The 16,518-nt window shown below is 41.3% G+C and overlaps 1 protein-coding gene across 4 annotated transcripts in view; it reads left to right on the forward strand.

The window, feature by feature from the left end:
• The window catches only part of cd276 (CD276 molecule), an 82,691-nt gene that overhangs the window by 53,445 nt on the left and 12,728 nt on the right, over window positions 1–16,518 (forward strand). For 2 of the 4 annotated variants that reach the window (XM_007549033.2, XM_007549034.2), the window contains exons 5-8: window positions 2,220–2,357; window positions 4,761–4,796; window positions 8,218–8,259; window positions 14,508–14,546. In XM_007549033.2, the coding sequence (XP_007549095.1) occupies window positions 2,220–2,357; window positions 4,761–4,796; window positions 8,218–8,259; window positions 14,508–14,530 (239 nt within the window). In that variant the 3' untranslated portion in view covers window positions 14,531–14,546. The remainder of the gene's footprint in view (window positions 1–2,219; window positions 2,358–4,760; window positions 4,797–8,217; window positions 8,260–14,507; window positions 14,547–16,518) is intronic. The other 2 variants (XM_016670024.1, XM_016670025.1) reach the window with 2 other exon arrangements.

Below are 16,518 nucleotides of genomic sequence, written 5' to 3' on the forward strand. Positions count from 1 at the left end.
TATATATATGAAGCTGTGCATATAATGCTTTCTCCACATGTATTTACAGAGTATTTTCCTTGGTAAATAGACCACAAACAGGTCTAAAGTAAGTCCATAATTGTTTTTAAAAAGCCCATAAATATTTTTTTAATCTTTATCAGACTAAAAAGTATTTTAGTCTGACATAGGCTTAGACAATTTTGCCTCCTTTAGGTGCCCAAATTGCTAAAAGTTTTGTTTAACTTTTTTAATTCACGTGGATTAAGTGTGAGCGCGACCTCTGTGCTTACTTTATCTTTTAGAGTTAATTTCTATCGTTTTCTCTTTTTACACTGAAGTACATCTGCCACTGGATACATTGGGAACATTGTGTCCCATTTTTTAAAAAACTGAAGAAAGATCAGGCACTTCAAATTAATCTTTTCTCCTCCTCTCTTCTCTGTTATCTTAAAAAGCTTTCATCAAATAATCAGAGTGCCTCTTTGTCACATTTTTGTGGTATCAAACAAGAAAAACATAACTTTTAATGGAATATTAATAACTACTAGTTTTCTTTTATATACCCCTTTATCACCAGCAAACAAGCAACAATAAACTGGATGCAAATGATAAACAATGAAATACATTTTCACAGTGACTATCCTGTTCTTATGGAGTAACAATAATGACTATGTTCTCCCATTATAAAGCTAACAGTTGCAGTTTTGCAAGTATTTATGAAACCCACCACAGTGGCACAAGTTGAAAATTTGATCCAATGTTGGCATTTGAGGGAAAGTTAAAAGGAATTAATACGGTGAATTTCATAGCCTTCCACTCAATAGGTTCCGAGAAAAGTCAGGGGCAATCCACCGACTCCCCAAAGTCATTAGGATTCATTGCAGGGAATCAGAAATGTCAGGGCAGTCCATCTAATAGTTTCTGAAAAGAAGACCAAAGGGCTGAACAAATGATATTGCCATCCCCAAAAGGTATTTGCATCTCTCCTTGTATTCCGTATCCTGTGCATTTACGTCATAACGAATTGCATTGAGGAGATTTTTTATTATTATTATCATTATTATTATATTTTGTGCATGTTGCAATGCAGCCTGCCCCAAATCAGAGCTGATTCCAAGGCCTGGCAAATGCCTCATCATTATGTCTCTCCAATGTCATTCATTTTTTAGATTTTATTTTTTTCCCCTTCTGCCTTGAGCAGAGTAACTCAGAGAGACTGTATGCATCGCATCCCGACCCACAGCTATTTAGTGGCTCTGCTGTTTTCTGCCTTTCTTCTCCCTCTGTTCAGTTTGAATACCCCTGGGAAATTTGGCTGTGTCTGAAATCTTTTTAGTCTTGCTGACCGGGTTTTATTTCCCCTCACCAGTTCGCAGTTTGCCAGGGCGCTCCAACTAACTTGGACAGCTAATTGTCTGCAGAAGGGATGTTAGCATAACTCCGTATTGCTGAGTGTTATCTTAATGTTGTATGGTTGAAAACACACGTGTGTGAAGATGTTTTGCTTTTTTTGGGGGGGGGGTGAGGCGTAATTTGAGGTGCCTCCTTGAAATAATGTTGTCTAGCATAAAAGAGCTAGACAACATTTTAGTCAACCTATTTGGAGGGGTGGGGGAAGAGAATGCAATTACAAGCACCTTTTGCTTTTCCACAAAATGCCCAGGTTGTGCTTTCCACAACTGCCATGGGGATATTAAGAAACGGGAGGATATTAAAGCAGCAACATCAGAACTTACATCTGACATCTGAGCAATGTGTAGCAGAAGGCAGGGGGTATGATAGTGCCAACATCATCTGAAAGCTCTGCCAGTGCTTTCTGAGTGAAAGGACAACACAGCCTTGTGCGACTGGTGAGCTACCTGCCATCTGGACACAGTTGCACGACTCAGAAGTCTTAATTAGAAACTCTTTGTCTGTTCGCATTAAACAAAGGTACCCGCGCCTTTGTAGTTGTTGTCGTTTCTTGCTTGTCAGGCATTCTCTAAAGCGAATGCGACATGGATATGGAAGCGTTCGCCAAAAGCCATGATTCATATCCTTAAGTTGTGCCCTGCAAGTTTCTCGCAGGTTGGATTATTTATACATTTCTCGCAATTTCAGCTTTGAAAAAGTGCCAAGTAGTGGACTAATGGTGATGGATGTTGTGATAGTTGCACTCTTATTTTAGCTCTGCAAGACTGAATAGAAAGGTTGTAATTTCTCTGCCTGTTTCCCCCCCTCTGCCCTCTTCGCTTCAGGTCAGAACATTGCTTTCCCTCCGGTGGCTCTGTGGGTTACTGTGGGCCTGGCCGTGTGTCTGCTGGGCCTGCTCATCGCTCTGGCTGCTGTCTGCCGAAGGAAGATCAAGGAAAGCTGTGAGGAGGCCAGGAGAGAAGGTAGGAGGGGAAAAAAAAAGCAGGTGCGGATTTAAGCCCTCTGTATTTTTTTTTCTGTCTACTGTTGATGATACAGTTGAGATTTGGTATTGAAGTCATTATCTGGGGGGCTGCATTGCTTATCACGAGCCAGAAAAGGGGACTCAAGTCGCAGACTTAGGCTTACGTTCACACAGCAGGCGAATGCAACACAAATCAAATGTTTTTTCATAGCAGGCTAAACCATTCCCACCCTTTCACCGCTCCCCCCAGAATTGTGGTACTAAGTTGGAAATGTATGTGATAGTTTTCAAAACGTCTACAGTGGGATAAAATGTTGCATTTTATCCGACTTTTATGACGTTGACCTGAGACGTGTCTCAATCTTGTATAAGCGGCTAGTTGCGGTAAACTTATACGTAAACAATGAGGACGTAGGAAAGAAGTCTGTGTCGGTGAAGCGCATCACACGGCATTCAAAAAAACTCCTGGTCTAAAACTACGGATCCAAACAGACTTCTCATCAGAAGCTGCAGTCAGTTTTCCACAAAACACCATTGCCTTTAGTTGTGCTTTGTCTTCATTAGCTTCTTTCGTCTCGTCGTGATCTTGTGACGACACTGGTGGTTGTCTTGCTGAGTAATTGTAACATGGATGGCGCCATCCATTAATACTTCACCTGCTGTGTGAACCTTGGATTAAAGTCGTACTTAAGTTGGAACAGTTGCAATAAGTCAAGTTTCAACTTAAATTATTAGAGTTGATTATTAGATTAATGTTGAAAATGTTTCATTAAAAAAAAAAATCAATTTCATTTAATTGAGTGAAAGTGTCCCACTATGTGAGCTGCAGACAGCAACCCAGCCAGAAATGACCTTTCAACTCTTCTAGAGTCATTGATTAAGTTGAACATTCTGGGGCAGAAACGATTAATCGGCATAATTGTGATGAACCTATTACTGAAATAATCGTCAACTAATTTAGGAATCAATTACTTGTTAACTGGAGTATACGGACTCAAAAAAGTCGATTTGCTGAGATAACAAATTGACATGGATAGGCCTGTCACGATAACAGTCCCAAAACTGTACAAAAACATATACAGTTTGCATTTAAAAACATTTGTCTGTAAATACATTCTACCTAAAGTCCTCAAGTCACATAGTTTAAAGAATTTGAACCAGGTGAAGATAAAACTAAGTCGCTGCAGATGCATATTTTGATACAGATGATCAATCGTTCACTAAAGTAAAATGCTATTTTATTGCATCAAGTTTTCTCTGGGACTTTCTTTTTTATTTAAAAAAAAGGAAGTGGAGTGTTTATTTACATCTTTTAAAGTATTTCTAATATTGTAAAAAAATTGGCTTAAATAATAAAATCAGCAGAAAGTGATTTTTTTTTTATCCAATTAACAGATAAATCCATAGATTAATCAATAACTAAAAAAAAAAAGACTCATGTGTTGCAGCCACACAACATTCGTTCAAGTCCTCCAGTAATGTGTCAACAGTGCTTACGCGTGTTGTGGCGTCGGGCGAGGGGAGGCACAAGAGGAGCACAAAAGACGGGGCTGTGAGCAGTGATGAGATGTTAGCCGCTCAAGGAACTTTGAGAATCCAGGGGGAGTTTTGCTTAATGCATCGAGCAGGATTTCGAATGGCGGGACACGTATCTGTGACAGGGAGGAACATCATTACCCGGGTCCAGTAATTAGCATCGCAGAATAGCCGAGTGTCCCCGCAAGTGCAGGAGGAAAAAGTTTTGAAATGAGATAGATACGGCAAAGCCACCAGCTCTGCTGTAATGAGTTCTGCTCAGAGTGGAGGAGACATTTAAATAAAGGTCAGCCAGAGTCTGCACCAGGGCCCAGAGGTTTAAAAATAAATATGGAAGTGACACAGACTCAGAGGAAAGAGTAAATAGCTGCACGGAACATATGAAATCAAATGAAATGGAAAGAGAGAAATATAATGCGGTTCCTCCCACTGGCGAGGGCCTCCGAGGGTTGTGGGGCCCCCCTTTTCTTCAGCCGACTGGATGAGGTGCTGATTCCCTCGCCTGCAGCCCGGACACTGAAGGCGGGATTCATTATGTGGTCATCCCACTGTCTGCCTTATTGAAATGTTAAATCTTTTCTTTTTTTTTTTCTTGTGTCTCCCCTGCCGGCAGCGCTTCTGGAGTCTTAAGGGTTTTTCCAGTCACAGTCCTGAGCGCTTTCTTTACAATCGCACAGACTATTATAATCCTGTCGGGAGGGACCGCGTATGAATATGGAAGGGAAGAACGGGCCTCAAAAACACACATCTCGCGCTGCGGCGGAGCGCAGCAAAACGCAAACTAATTGTGGTTGTCTCATCTTTTAATGGTGTTCTCTGGCCTAACCAGATTGAAGTTGACTCTCTCTTCACTGTGACTGGATAGGGAAGGCTGGAAAGGTCAGCAAACGTAGAGAAGTGGGTAAGTCATTTTTCTTCCCTGTCATAATCAATGTGGCGCACCAGAATGGGTATCATAACAGAGCAGAGCAGCTTGTGGTATTGCAGTTTTTTTCCCCCCGAGTCAGTGTCGGTGTGCGTCTGAGCGCCAGCATGGCTCTGTTCTCTATGATATTCTATTACCTCCTTGGACATCTTTATATAATGACTGTGTAAAGGAGGCTGCGCATGCCTCCGCTGGCCCTCACCGAAGTCAGTCATCCATCACTCCTAAGCCCTTTTTACATTCAGACAAGCATGTGATTTAATCAAACCTTCTCTTGGGATCATGCAGAATCGACATGGGACAGATTCCCCCCAGCCCCCCATGTGAGAAAAACAGCTCATATCGGAGGCTGTGTTTCCCCCCCACCCCGCTCCCTGCGCCCCGCTGTGGGCTTTTAACAATGGGGCACACATGTTTCACAGAGGTTAACCTTTTGGTAAATAAGCTTTGCTTCGGGCCAAATGCTATCATTGATCAGCTGTGTGTGCATGCGACTCAAATGGAATAACTAATATTGGTCGTTTGTGTCGTTTCCGACCAAAACACTGTCTAAAAAAAAAGCTTTTTTAGGAAAGCAACACACGATTATGTCTTTGTGTACGAAGAGCTGGTTTTGAAAAGTATATAATTATTCAGACATGCTGCTCAGTTGCAGGATTCATAAGGCTTTGTGTCCTAATGCGCATACGTATATGTTTATGTGTGTCTGTGGTGCAGGAAATAATTAACCAAACCTCAAATCGGTACACAAGGCCTTATAACAGCATTCAGACTTATTGAACGTTTTCATCGTTTGAACTTTTTCCATTTTCTTTCGACCTTTGTTATTGTGTTAAGACTTATTTACAAATGACAATCTGAAATTCATATCTAGCCCTGTCGCTGTAAGCAATAAATCAATAATAATCACATGATAAATTAACACTAGCTCAGTAATTTCCATTTGCATGACTTATTGTTTGTTCTTTTCTGTCTCTCTCTACTAAAAACTGATAAAGGTCTTCAGTCTGGTGTTTTGGTCTAAACCAGACCTTTTCATATATTCATAAATTCATTGTATTTGTTGTTTCTCTGTTGTTTTGTTTGTTTATTTTGGACATTTAAAATAACTTCCAGTCCCAGTGTAAAATATTCATTAGAATTTAAAGTTTAATGAAATCTGAGAATATATTCTTGCACTATTATACCATTACCATTATATTACTTGGATATGATGTCAAAACAACAATATTATCATTTATCGCAATGACTTCTGGGACAATTTATCGTCTAACACAGTTTGTTGTCGTGGCAGGCCTATCGTTGTCTGTACTTTATAGAACCATATGTTGCTGCAATTACAGCTCAGTGTCTTTGTGGGTATCTCTCTTCCAGCTTTCCCGTGTGTAGAGAGTGACATTTCTGCCTAATTTCCTCTGCAACGTAGTTCAAACTCAGTTAGATTTGAAGCAGAGCATCTGTGAACAACGATTTTCAAGTCTTGTCCCAAACGATCAGTTTGATTCAGGTCTGGATTTTGAAGAGGCCGTTTGATGACATGGATATTCTTAAACTACAGATCAGCAACCTTCACTTTTAAGAGTCATTTCTGCCTTGTCCTACCAAAAACATTACGTTCAGGACCACAAATTCACAGGACGAGTTGGACTACTTACCATAGAAAAATGTGTTGTTCTGTGACTAAATCAAGAATGAGCAGTTTCACTTCTATTTTTAGATATTAGAATTTATTTTTTCTAATATCTAAAATTGTGACTTAAAACAATGTTAAATGACCTCTAGTTTAAACCCCTGATATAGTGTGTTTCTGTCTGTGTGTTTAGAAATGCATTACTCTACTGGATCTTGAATCGTAAACCTTTTCAACATCTGACAAGTTTTATTTCACGATTACCTTGTATTTAGTCCATTCCATATTCCTCATTAACTCTGAGCTGCTCCCGTGTCTCTAATGAAGAAGAACAGTCCCACAGCATGATGAGACCACCACCACGTTTAACTGTTGAGACGATGTGCTCAGGGTGAGGCGCGGTGTGTTTCCTACCATATTTAGTATTTTCTAGGGTTTAACTTGAAGTTTGTGAAGAACTCTAGACGGCACCGATTTAGAAAGCTACATAAATTAATGTCAACAAATAAAAATCACACGCAGAACGCAGGACGACACAAAACATTAACATTCTTCTGGCTTCAGCTAGAAGAATGCAGCCTTCCTCTAACTCTCCGTTTGTTTATTTAGCATTTCGTCCATCTTCCCCACTCAAGCAGTAGCTGCCCTCTTTCTCGCCGCCACATGTTGTAAATGCAGCCAGCTGGGGTTTGAAGCTGTTTCACTCTGTGTACGACGGAGGCAGCTCTCAGTCACTTCTCTCTGGCTGCCCTCATATTCACCCTGACCTTAAGGTGCCTTTAAATGAGCGTCACTCTCCTGTCAAAGCGTCTTCCCCTGAGGTGCTTCTGCCACTGCCACACTGTTAAGATGGTTGGCGGAGCGAAAAAGGCTTCATGCATCTGCGGTAATTTTACACTGCAATACCGAGTTTGTGAAGCAGTGTCTGCGCAGGGCGGTTTTGCATTCATTTCTTCTCCACAAAATATTTTTGCTTCCTTTTTACATTAAAGTTGCAAATATAATATCGGCGTCATTGTTAGTGAGAACTGCACAGCTGCATGTTAGAATCCATAGACCTGCAATATTAATGTTGAGAGGTAACGATTTCATACAGTGGAAGGCGCTTTAAATATATACATGCGCAGGCTGTTTGAACCTTGAAATGCAACACTTTGTGCTGCCGATTTCATAACAAGATTTCTTTTATTAATTTCCCAAGAGGACCCTGGTCTCGGCAGTCGGAGTTCGAGGAAAATTGCGCTAAAATGCGTCAGTGTTAAAACACATAAATTTAGTTGCTCTGGCAGTTAGTTTTGCTCTGTAAAGAGTTTATTCTGAAGCTACAGAGGATGCAGATCCATGTCTTGAACACATGCAGGTGGATATTTTTAGCCCGTATCCACATGGATGTCCCGTGACAGCCATCACTACTTGGGTTACCCCCCCTTACTATGTTGACAGTGGGTTTTCTGAAAGCCTGCAGCTAAAGTCTAATGTGATTAGAGTCTTTGTGAAAGTGCTGGATAGGAGGTTAAAGGCTGGACGTGACTCAGCGTGTGTGTGCGTGTGCGCACGTTTGTGTGTGTGTGTGTGTGTGTGTGTGTGTGTGATGTGATGGGGAAGCATTGTGTGACGGCATCATCGCCATATAGCTCTTTTTATCACAGCTTGTCCTTCGAGCTGTGAAGGATCCGCTCGCTGTTGACTTGCAATGAAGTGACGCCATGGTGCGCCCGGCTTTGTGCTGTGGCTCCCGCTGATAATGGAACCTCTGTCTCCCCACAGCCGAGGAGGCCAAGGAGCTGGAAGAAGAGGAATCGAAGACAGGTCAGTCCATTCCTACCTGGTCAAGTCTCATTTTCTCACGCGGCGTTGCAGCTGAAGGGCACCTGATCAAAGTTTCAAAGATCAAAGACTTTCGTCCACTTATTCTTACATTTACACAACCCAGACTTTGCGTGGTGTGAGATGGGGCAAAGAGAAACAAACAAAAACATTTAAGATTCACATTTATTGTTGACCACTTTGCTTGACTTCTTTCCACTGTAGGAACCAGTGAAACACTTGTCTTCTGGTTCTGGTCCACACCGAGTTCCTTTAAATCAAGACTAAAAACTCACCTTTTTGAACCATAATTAATGGAACAATGACCAACGTATATGATTTATATTGATGTTTTTGATCAGATTGGTGACTGTATGATGTTTTTGTCACTTCTTATTGGTGTTTTTATGATGTAAAGCACTTTGAACTGCTTTGTTGTGTAAATATACTTTACAAAAACACTTGATTGATTGATTATCCAGATTATATGGTTGATTGAGGAAAAAAAAAATGATTCAGAGGATAAAAATACAACAAGGTAAGTGATTCGATCTACTGTTTCCAGCCCTGTCATCTGGAAAGGCTGAGCTGATCTCTGCTTGGAAAAGCAAATTAATAGACGCAGAAAAACATCCCATGTAAAATGTGAAATCATGCGAGAAGAGAAGGAAAAAAAAACAGACTGTTGACTCTTTCAATTTGTAAATGTGAATTCTGTTTAATTTAACATTTCCAAGAAACTAGTTAATGAACAACAAAGAGACACAGAGAATAAAATGCTGCCTTTTCTGTGTAGTTAATGGTAATAACTTAAACTCTAATAGACGTTTGAGATCCAGTTCACAAATCAGTTTCTATGATGACAGTATTTTGTCATTCTGGCTGCAACGTTAGAGACATGTTTTGGCTGTTTTTGTCTTTATTATGACTGAACATACAATAATGGCTCCTGCATAGCTTCTGACTGCTGCTTTACTTTAATACTCAGCATATGAAGTGTTGGAGGAGAACCTTTATGGACAGTTCAATAATCTGTTGCTTGGTTAAATAAATTAACAGCTTTATGAAAGACATAATTAGACATTAAATATTACTTTGGCAAAGTTAGGTAAAATAGTGACAATAGCATTTCATCATCTAATGAAAGATAGGGAAGCTACTGCTAATTGTCCTGCTGAGGTCTTAAGTATTGTAGATACATGTTGGGTCTGGTGATGTGCCGGAGGTCACCATGGAAACGGGTCACCATGGAAACAGGGACACACAAAACTATTCAGACTCATGCTTCCTTTGATTAAGCACTTAGTTTGCAAAAAATCTGATAATCACAGCACAATTACAACCAAATAAATTACAAATAGTTTATTTTATTTTTGAAAATGCTACACAAACACTTAATTAACCCTCAGCTGACTATTAGTTTGATTAGGTAGATTTGCCTTGCAAATAAAAAAACCTGTGACCATTTAAATACAATAAAATAAGGCTGCAGCAAAAGGTAATTAGTTTTACCCACCATTGATGCTCAGTTCAAACAGAACCCATCTGTCTTTTTGGATGAATCTGTCGATAGAAAAGCCAAATCAGACGGGGAAAAGCCAAACCACTGACCAGAAAGCCCAACCAGGAACTGAGGAGCTCAACCAGGGATTTATCTGCAAATTAGCCAGTGGCTAGAAGGCTTGTGTGTTTTAACACTGACTGGGTGCTGCCCCTGACCACATAAACATGGCTGGAAGAATAACCCATAATCGCATTGCCTTAAGATAGCTGCCTTTGTTCTAGAGGTTGTTTGTTTTTTGAAGCTAAGTGAATAAAAAATAAATACCAAAAATAAAACATTTCCACTTGCATACAACTTACTTGACCCAGACATTTCCTCCAGCAGTAGAATCTCCTGAGAAAAACAGAGGCTGAGAACCGAGTTCATCCTTTCCAAAAAAAAAAAAAAAAAAAAAAAAAAACGGCTAACAAAATCCCAAGTCCATGAGCTTTTTAACAACACACATCTTCTAGTAGGATAGCTGTCTTTAAAGTAAAAACTAAAGTTCATGACATGAACTTCCTTCTCATGAAGTCGTTTGCACCTCTTAATGTCTGTCCCTCCAAAAATCGCCACTTCACCAGTTAGGACTGATTGGACCAACAACCCACTGACTGAAAATGAAAGTATGATTGACTGACCAAACCATCACCACGTTATTTAGTTTGGAAGTTATTTTAGATCGAGACTGAATGTTTTCACCTTGTATTGGGCAGAAAACCCCATTCAAGCTCATTTCATATCGTTATTTGGGGCTTTCTTTGAGATTTTTGAAAGTCCTGCTAATTTGCCACTGATCAGTATCAACACAAATATTTTCACAACACTAGATCTATTTGCCCAGTGTGGTTAATTGTGACAAATTCTACACAAGGTGTTCCACATTATTGGATTTTTCTTTAAATTCAATTATATGAAAAGGGTTAGCAGAGCTGTAGCTTTACAGACACAGATTTTATAGAAATGCAGCAGCTTACTCAAATGAAAATAAAAAGGCAAATGAAGATTAACTTTTTGTTTTGTTGCTTTTTTCGTCTTCATCTGGTTGTGATTTTGTGCTAGCCTCCAAAAGTTTTGGCAGATGATTATTTGGTTTTGTTGCGCTTGAGAAGTGCTTTAATATGTCCAATGTGACACATAAAATATTCAGGGAGATAACTTCCAGCCTCTAAAACATGTTCCCAGTTCTTTCATTAGAGCTGTGCAAAGCAACAAAGAAGTCCAGTAAAATTTTTATATTTGGGATTAGTGGAGAATTTTGATGTCAACATTGTCACAAAAAACAAATCGTAACCAGCTGTCCGACAGTTTCACTGAAAGGAGAAACGTTTACCGTATTTCACTAAAGGCAACACACTAATCCCGTCTTCTTTCACTCTGTTTGACTCCTCATCCCAGAATCTGACTCCCTTTTTCTTTTTTCTCCCTTGTGGCGTTTTGCCTCTGCCAGCAGTTTACCTTATAGCCAAAGGAAGAAGAACATCTAATTTAAACTCTCATCATGAAAACAGAATCCTCCTTTCAAATCTCTGATTTGCTGAGTATTTACATTTGGCCTCTTAGGAGAGCTGCTGAACCGAGACAGGAAACTGCTTTGTGTGCTTCTTTTTGCATGATTAGGGTGATTGTGATATTTTGCTTGGCAGAAATATGACCTTATGAGTCCTGAATTAATTTTTCCATTAGCACTCAGGGCGAGCCTCTTTTGCATTACTAGCTTCGGTGACCAACCCTCGCGGTCTTGGAGCAGTCCTCCCTCAAGTATTAATGTCATTAGAGTTATTCATTTGACTTTCTTTTTTTTCTTTTTTTAAATTCTGATTTAATTATTTAGCCTTTCGGTGAACGCCAAAGTTAATACCATGTGATTTTAATAAGCCAAGAGGTGAAGGAGAGTCTGTGAGTGAAGGGGGACAATGGCTTTTATTCTCCGCTTGCTCTCTCATGAATGTTTCAGAGGGGAAGTCTGTGCAGCCAGGAGCAGGGTCAGCCATCCCACAACTAGTAAGACTTAACATAGTTCAGCCGTAGCTAAAGGCGCCCGCACGCCGCTGACGCGACGCAACGTCACGTCGTCGCCTCGCTTGCCCCCCCCAAACCCCGTGCTCCTTCTCGTCGCCCCGCACGCACCTGCTGGAACCAGGTGGACACTGTGGGCGGCGAGCTTGTGAAGTCAAGCTAATGGCTCTGTCTTCTGAGATCACTCTCTAAGCGATTCAGACAGGCAGCTTTGTTTCGCCATCTGGCTTCAATTGCGCTGACAAAGCCAGAGGTTCCTGCGCGAGACAAAGGAGCTAAAATGAGCCTCACTTTAATAAACCCTGGATGATGGGGAGCCACGTTTGTGTGTTATCTTAATGAGCTGTCCAAAGGAGAGTGCGCTTTCCCCTTTCAAAGCCGGCCTGATTGGAACAATAACCAGTGATAACTAGGGACCTGTGCTCATCCGTTTGCCGCGGGATGAGATCCCTTTGTTGCATTTACAGCAGAGGCAAATAATGTTTACCAAACACTGTAGCTCACATTCCCGTCTATATTTCCAAGCACAGCACTTCACAATCCCACAACCGCACAGTCGATTGTAGGAAGGGCACTCAAGACGTGCGGCCAGAAAGAGACTCCTATCACTGATTTTCATGCACATGCAAAGTCATGCAGCATACGCCTCTCGTTTCCCCCCCCCAACACTCCCCCAACCCGCAACTTCACCCAGTCCAATAACCTGAGCGTGTCACGTTGTTTAGGAAACGGCTGCAGTCGTCGCAAGCGAGGCTCCTATCAGAATCTGAATTCAGTTTGTGTGCACTTCCCCGTGGAAGGGAGCGCGAGTGACCCAGTTCTTTCACAGACACAGAATCATCGGTAAAAGAGCAATTTAACATGCCCTCTGAAAAGGAGAGCAGAGCGGTAAAACCAGTTTTATTAACCCATCTTAACTGAGGCAAGGCCCTGAGTAGGTGGAAGGTTATGGAATATCAAGCCTCACACAGCTTATGGCATTAGCAGCCCCGGCCGGCGCTCGTCTCTGACTCCTTAATGCCGAGGCCACCGCTGGAAGGCAGACAGCACCGGCTCAAATCGCACTAAAGCCCGAGGACTGGCAGGCAATCAGGACGAATGCTGTAGATTTTTAGATTTAAAAAAAAAAACAACAACAATAACAGAGGGGATGAACAGCTCTGCCTAAGTTACATCTGGGCTCATTTGTTTCACCTGTTTGATGTATTCTTACAGAGAGATGGAAATAAAAGTACCGCATGAAAACACACCTGAATAATGTATGGCTTAACCGTTGGAACGAGAGGCGTAAAGTATGACTTAACAGCATGAAACCCTTAAAGAAAAAGGACTTTTTTTTCTCTTGTTGCCTCTGTTCAGGCTGCAAACGCACCAATTAAAGCGCTAAAGCCACAGTTCAGTTGGAGAAGTCCCTGGAAAGCGTCCCAGGTAGCTCAGCTTAACTTTCTTTTCTCTTTTCATTGACACTACACGCCGAACAAGCGGGCTCTCCCCGTGGTCGCACATTACCGACTAAAGATATGTAAATAGAACATTTGTGTTCCCTTCACTATTAGATGTGGGTCACTGGATATCTTCAGGAGTGCTAATTAACAGATCTCCCCGAACACCACTGCTTAGCGGTTTGCACATATAATAAGCTCACCGTTCGCATTCCTGGTGCGGTTCTGCACCACACCGAGAGGAGCATGTTTTATTCGTGTGCGAGCCTGCTGGTCTTTCTTGCGCCGTCCATTGGATAGTAATAATCACAGAAACTTTTATTCACATGCCTCAGACGATTTTTAATCTACACCGCATGAGCCGATCGCATACTAACAGATTCTCCCCACGCGTGACGCCTCTTGATGTTTTTCGTTGTGTTTGATCGAGCCGGTTGTTGGAGAAACACTTCTCCTCTCTTGGACTCAGACGCTCATCAGGCACCTGCCGCGCGTTGAGCTACTCCTGCGCCCCTTCCAGGGGGTAAATCTTCTGGTCCGCGAGGAAAAGGCCAACGGATCAGCTTGGGACGAGACGGGAGGAAAAATAAAAAATAAAAATAAAAGATAGCCTCTAAATCATTTGGAATAATGAGCATTGTCACAGTTAATAAAAGCAGTCGAAGGCAGCTTGTTGGTGTATTAGACAAAACCATCGGCGAGTGCTTTTGAGGAAGGGCTTGGATACTTGTGGAGTTAAAGGCAATCCATGTTCTGGGATGAATCCCCCCCCCCCTTCCTTCCTCCTTCACCCTGTACAAGCTCCATTTTCATCTTCTTGCCAAGCAACACCCACTACCACAGCCATCGCCCTCCCCCAGCCCCGCTCCCTGTCATGTAATCGGTGCTCCTCTGACAACCCAGCCAAGGCCCGGTGGGAGTGTGCCTATCCATCTCACTGCCCCAATCTACCTCTCTTGTTTGGTTCCACATGAGCACTCAGCTGCTGTGACTAATTAAATAAAACGTCGTGCCCTCTGCTTCCTGTTAGCCACGGCGACGTTGGTGAGCAGAGACGGAGCGGCGGAGAGGGAGGGGTTGTGAAACAGAATTAGGCCCGCATCGTAGTGTGCAACGAAGGACGCCCTATCATCGCATCTTTCTGTTTTATTCTCAATGTAAATATTTACAGTTTGTGATGTTTTGAAATCATGTCTTAATGTGTGTGTGTGTATGTGTGTTTTGTTTTCTTTTCTTGCTTTCTCCAGCGATGACGCCACTGAAGAGCTAAGAACGACAGAGTGAAGGTGCGTGTCGGTTTTCAGTCTCTTTCTTCAAATGTATTCACATGCATGTGTTGCTGTGGTGACAGCTTTTTTTTTTTCTTCTTCATCCTCCGTTGTCATTAACGTCTTGTACGTTCTGTGTGAATTCTTTGAAGGACACAGTGTCACACACACACTGGAGGTTATTGGTAAGTGCTGCTGTAATGAAGATAGGCTGCATTAATTTTAGAGAGTATGGAGATATTACAAGTCTTGACATTATCATTTCAGAAATCAGAAGGTCACTGTCTGATATGAAATATCTGCTTCATTTTATCTGCTAGGCTTTTCCTAGTCCAGTCAAAGCCGGGGTCAGGGTCTTATTAATGGTAAATAGGTTGGGTTTGAGTCGCACAGGCTGTCGGACTTTCTCTCTAAAACATTTTTTAGAAATGTGGAAAATTGCTCATTTGTAAGGATTTCCTGGTAAACGTGATTATCATGTGAATATAACCGATGGTTTCATTGTTATGGTTTTTACTTTAAAAAAATGTAAGTTTCTGAAACACTTGAGGCTTAATCTAACTGCTTCCCTTAAAAAAAAAAACCCACAATAACCCTCCATTAATTATATATACTGCTGCTTAAATACTCATAATTATGAGTTACCTTAAAAAGAGATAGATGAGTTCTGCTCCTTTTTAGACGGCTGCACCAAGGTTTTGTGATTTGAAACCCTGAAAGAAAAATGACACATTTTTGTTTCTGGGCGCTACTGAAGAAAACGTCTAGCAGTTCCTCTCACTTCCTTTTTTTTCCTCAACCCTGAGAAAAGCACCTTAAAGCCTGACCTGTATACAACAAGCCCACAATTAGTGGCCTGGTATATTTGACACATTTAATGCTGCCTTTCTTGGTTTCTCCAGAGTGCAGATAGTCGATATCTGCTCTATTGACTATTTTCTGACCGTTTCAACATGTGCAAATAAATCTGTCAGTTCGAGAAACGCACGGCCCCCACTATATTATACGAATGATTTACAGTTTTGCTTTTTTTTTTTGTTTTTGTTTTTTTGCAACCTTTACTGCTTCAGTGTTGTTGGGATTTGTTTCTTGAAAACAGCGGAAATTGGGATCGTGATCTGGGCATTTTTATTTTCTCATGAAACTGAAACGTCGGCGTTTTGATCCCTGCGCCACTTAATCGCCCGTCTTTTTTTTTTTTCTCTACATGACACAAACTTCAGAGTTGCGTTTCCTCACCTTGTCCTGACAGTCCCTTTTCCCAGTCATCTGATGGACAGTTCATTGGGACCTCCATAACCTCAATCCAATCCTCCTGCTTCCTGCAGAACGTCAGTCTGTTTCTGATGTTTCTCTTGGAGAGTGGTCGCCTCTTAAATGCCCTTCTAGGCGCCATGAAAGCATCTTGCTGCCTGCTGCCATTGCAGTGCAGACATTAACCCTTTGGGCTCCCTGAAGCATTCTTCAGGATTTAAACATTTCTCCATGTAGTTCTTGATGATTTGATAAACGGTTTATTTAGGTGCAGATTTAATATAAGCAACTTATTGACTGTGATGCATTTTTTTGATTCAAAGCAATGATAGTATGTGTTTCATTGCAAGTAACCAGTATCAAAAAAGAAGAATGCTTTCAAGCAATCTGACCTTTTAAAGAAGAAGAAGAAAAAAAATCACTGACCAACTTTGTTTCTTGTCTCCTAATAATAAACCTTCATCACTGCTGTCTCTTCATCCCGGTTCCTCGTCATCCTCAGCAGATTGGCAACACAGAAGAAAAGTCCAAGCTAAAAAAAAAAAAATCTCACACACTTTTGGCTTCATTTTTGCATAAATATAGATTAATATTTATGCTGCTTTGATAAAGACCCTATTAATAAACTATGTCGCTCAGTGTGGTGGCATGAGATCTGCAGTTATTAAAGTTTGCAGGTTGTACATGTCATTAGTTTGCATTTCTGAACTGTAGTTATTGCTAGGACTTAGCATTT

The sequence above is a fragment of the Poecilia formosa genome, unplaced genomic scaffold, assembly GCF_000485575.1.
Source record: "Poecilia formosa unplaced genomic scaffold, Poecilia_formosa-5.1.2 Scaffold29, whole genome shotgun sequence".
NCBI lineage: Eukaryota > Metazoa > Chordata > Actinopteri > Cyprinodontiformes > Poeciliidae > Poecilia > Poecilia formosa.